At 34.9% G+C, this 4,308-nt stretch overlaps 1 protein-coding gene across 1 annotated transcript; it reads right to left on the bottom strand.

Moving 5' to 3' along the window:
- Window positions 1–239: 239 nt before the first annotated feature.
- Window positions 240–3,525, bottom strand: LOC129244291 (skin secretory protein xP2-like). Its single transcript, XM_054881907.1, has 3 exons — window positions 3,463–3,525; window positions 671–959; window positions 240–622 (listed from the first exon to the last, which is right to left on the bottom strand). The coding sequence occupies exons 1-3, from the start codon at window positions 3,523–3,525 to the stop codon at window positions 240–242; spliced, it is 735 nt and encodes a 244-aa protein (XP_054737882.1).
- Between the last annotated feature and the right edge of the window lie 783 nt (window positions 3,526–4,308).

The raw sequence follows: 4,308 nt of genomic DNA, 5'->3' as shown, positions 1-4,308 counted from the left end.
TAACAATCGGCAGTCGGCAATTGCCTCTAGAAGTTTGACAAGCAGGCGCCAGTGATCGAGAACTTTCAAGTATGCATTGGAAATCACTGCAAGGATACCATAACAATTTATAGGCGACTTCCAGTGTTGTCATATTCTTCATTTTAATTAAAAGTCTTTTTTCTATTAAAAAACTATTCTTTATTCGGTGAGTATTCCTTGGTTTTCAATTGAATCGATTAAACCCAAATGAAATCAAATTAATAACGACGTCTGTAGACGCGACGACGGGCAGTCTTGTAACGGTAGCCATCAGCTCCGTGATATTCGATTTCCTCAGTGGGGGCAACAACTGGAGCTGGTGCTGGAGCTGGAGCAGGAGCTGGCACGTAGGTTTGGGCAGGTACATGAACTGGAGCTGGTGCTGGAGCGGGAGCGGGAGCTGGCACGTAGGTTTGAGCAGGTACATGAACTGGGGCCGGTGCTGGAGCTGGTGCAGGAGCTGGCACATAAACTGGAGCTGGTGCTGGAGCTGGAGCTGGTGCATAGACTGGAGCTGGTGCTGGTGCAGGAGCTGACACATAAACTGGAGCTGGTGCTGGAGTTGGTACATGGAAGTGAACTGGAGCTGGTGCAGGTGCTGGTGCAGAAGCTGGTGCATAGACTGGAGCTGGTGCTGGAGCTGGTACATGGAAGTGAACTGGTGCTGGGGCAGGAGCTGGTGCATAGACTGGAGCTGGTGCTGGAGCCGGTACATGGAAGTGAACTGGAGCTGGTGCTGGTGCTGGGGCAGGAGCTGGTGCATAGACTGGAGCTGGCGCAGGTGCTGGTGGCACATAGGTGCGATCAGGCTGAGCTACTGGAGCGGGGGCAGGTTGAGGTTGAACAAAGGACACAGGTTCCTGGTAGCTGTAACCCAGCTCGGAGACATCAGCGCTGGCGCAAGCCAGGACAGCGGCGAAGGCGGCAAGGAAGAATTTCTGTAAGAAGGAGAGAAAAACAGGTTAGGTATTTTTGAGAAAAATCCGATAAATTATTTTTAATATTTTATGGCATCTCAATGCGATGAGTAGAAATATAATTCGGAGTAATTCGGAGTGTTCAAAATTTGTCGGAGTTATGCGGGGTTTTAATTTGTTTTTAATGTTGACTTTCTCTTAGATGCCTTTTAGTAATTAATTAAAAAGATATTTTAGTACTTGCACATAAATTCGGAGTAATTGTTTTTCTATTAGAAATACGATTTTCTTTTCCTTAGAAATTGCTTAGCTATAAAATGTTGTACTTTCAAGACCTAATGATATCTAAATGTTTTCAAAAATTTTCGGAGTAATTCGGAGTTATAATTTTTATTTAAATTATTGACTTTTTCTTAGATGCCATTTAGTAGTTATCTATAAACATATTTTAGCATTTGCATAGATATTCGGAGTAATTGTGTTTCTATTAGAAATACGATTATCTTTTTTTTAAGCGGAAATTGGTTAGCTGTAAAATTTTGTACTTGATTTTACGTACTGATTTGTGAAAGAATATTTAATATAATGTTCTCACAGAAATTCGGAGTAATTGTACTTTGAATAAAAAAATATATTTAGTTTTAAACTGAAATTACATAGTTGTGCGCTCTAAAATTTTTAAAGTTGGATTATGTGTAATTGAATAATTTATTGAATACAATTAAACTAACTCATGTATCGAATTTCGGAGTAATTTTAATTTTTATCCGAAAAAGTATTTATTGGGCTTGAAGCTCAAAAATTGTGTCACTTGTTTTATATAGAATTTAATAGTTTATTAAAAATTGTTTAACACTTCAGCCGAAATTCGGAGTAATTTCAATTTTTACCGAAAAAAATATTTATTTGGCGAGGAGCTTAAAAATCGTGTACCTTTTTTATGTGGAATTAAAAAATTAAAAATAGTTTAATAGAAATTTTTCAACACTTTTACCGAAATTCGAAGTAATTTTAATTTTTAATCGAAAAATTTAATTTTAATTTCTAATCGAAAATCCTGGACTTTAAGCGGGTTTTGTACTGTACATTTCAGTTAATTTTAAATAATATGCAAGCAATATCAGAAAAAATCCAAAAAAATCGAAATTGTAGAATAAATTTTCAAAGCCCTTTTGAGCTTAATATTTTTTCATTAGCGAAATTTTTTCAGCACACATTTCTGAACTCTTTATACTATAGTTTTGTTTTTTTTTTTGTCACTGCGTTATTTTCACTGTTCTTTTTTTTGTTATTTTAATTATAAAAAATTGTATCGAAATTATTTACCATTTTGTAATAAGTGTAACTAACTCCGTTCCCAGTGTGAAAACGTTTGATTGTCACTGCGCTAAGGGTTCGGCTTTTATAGACCTACCACGCACAATTTAGCCTATTTTTTATTAGCGTTTTCGGCAAAGCAATAAAAAGCGAAATATGATATCGAAAATTAGCAGCACTTCGAAAGCAAACAGGTTTAGGCTTAATATTTCAAACGAAAACAAACTGTGACGAAAATACGCACGAAACCAATATTTAGTGAACCATCATCAAAAAAAAAAAAAAAAATAGCCCATAGTCAAGACAGAATATTCTCATGTCAAAATTTATAAAAATACATACGAATATAAAATGGGCATGGGAAGATTAAAAAGTAAAAACTAAATACTCATAAAAAAGCCATTTACGAACTCTGCAGATATGCGGAGATAAATTGCCTAGTTAGCTGGCTAAACTTGAAATCGAACCAAAGCAGCCACTAATTAAAATTCATAAATATTTGGGATCTGCTCTTCTACTTAGTTCATTCAACCGTTTGCGCTTACAGCGGCTTTTACTCTTCTTGAGCCATTTTTGCCTTATTTCTTATTGAATTTGAACAAAAGATTTTTATGGTTTTTTATTGTTCACCATTAAGTCAAACAAAACTAAAATTTTTACTAGAATTTAATAAACTAGAATTATTTATTAACATATTATGCACAGGGTGTCTCATTAAGATCAACTATTATGAGATTGGTCAGTTAGCGCTTATTTGAAAAGTTCCGACGTTTTTGTTGTAGGCGCGAAAGCCTCTTGACGTTGGTCCAAGTCATGCGCCGAATTGCACGATTACGACTACGTGAGTTGAAGACATTTTCGAAACATCCCCCCAAAAGTGTCACAAGTATTTCAAAATCTCTGCATGTTGTGCATCCAAGTATTGCCCCCGACTAAACTCTGTAACAGACAAAAGCCGTCAAACAACTACTCTGCACCACCGACACAGAAAAAAAGGCTCACAATTTAAAATAGCCAATCTTAATGGGACACGCATTACACACAAATTATGTAGATATGCTAATTTCTGTACAAACCTCGTAAGCAAAAACTCTAAAAGCAGCTAATAAATAGCCGGCGACAGATTAACGTAATATTTATTTTTTTTCTTTTTGTACCATACTTTTATTTTTAAATTTCTAATGAGCGCTTTCAAGAATATACTTACAAGAATATAATAATATCCTCTGTCATTATCACTCTTATTGTAGAAACGTGTTTCGAATACCATTTCGGGCCATTAAAACTGGGAACTGAAAAAAACAATATTGGCTCAAAATAATAGTGGAAAATTTGCATTTACTCGTATTGATACAAAATTTTTTTTTTTCAATCTCAATTTTTTTCTATGCATGGCGCTAAAAGTTTCTATAAAGAAAAAATTTAATTTGAAGATATTTCAAAACAATTCAATTTTTATATTAGCATAAAATTCTTTGAATACCTCATTTTTTCATACATCTAATATTTACGCCGAAACAGAATTCGGTGAAGCAAGTTAATGAGTTAGGTTGTAATTTTAAAGTAGTATGGCTTTATGTGTAAGAAACAAGTGCCTGAATTTTTCGGAGTGATTTTGTAGTGCACGACTCATGTCATCCTACATTGCTATTGTTCAACATAATCTATTGTTAGGGGACTTCGAATTAAACTATTTCTGATATTTACATCGAAACTAGTTTCTTCAATTTTCGGAGTAATTCGGAGTGCATGATCTTTGCCGCGGATAGCAATTCTAGCGGTTATTTGTTAACTCTGTACATGTAATGGTTTCTTTATTATCGCAATATGCTTCAAGAGTCTATTCCGAATTTTTCGGAGTGATACGGAGTATTTCTGAATAGTGCAAAGGTTAAAAGAGCAAAATAAGGGTGAAGCCTCCGTTTGAATACGGTTAAATATCTACACCGAAATTTTCGGAGTAATTCGGAGTATTTCTAAATAGCGCAAAGGTTAATAAAGCAAAACAAGGATAATGTTTTCGTTTAAATATGGCACAATATCTACTCCGAAA

This window comes from Anastrepha obliqua, chromosome 4 (assembly GCF_027943255.1).
Source record: "Anastrepha obliqua isolate idAnaObli1 chromosome 4, idAnaObli1_1.0, whole genome shotgun sequence".
Taxonomy (NCBI): Eukaryota; Metazoa; Arthropoda; class Insecta; order Diptera; family Tephritidae; genus Anastrepha; species Anastrepha obliqua.
The sequence above is the reverse complement of the archived record's forward strand: the minus strand, read 5'-3'. Positions and strand labels throughout refer to the sequence as shown.

Excerpts from the sequence above, each read along its gene's own strand:
- LOC129244291 (XM_054881907.1), bottom strand. The coding sequence starts at position 3,525 with ATGGTATTCGAAACACGTTTCTACAATAAGAGTGATAATGACAGAGGA. Across the intron at positions 960-3,462 it reads GAGGATATTATTATATTCTT|AAATTCTTCCTTGCCGCCTT; the intron begins GTAAGTATATTC and ends TCCTTCTTACAG. Across the intron at positions 623-670 it reads CCCAGCACCAGTTCACTTCC|CAGCACCTGCACCAGCTCCA; the intron begins ATGTACCAGCTC and ends CAGCTTCTGCAC.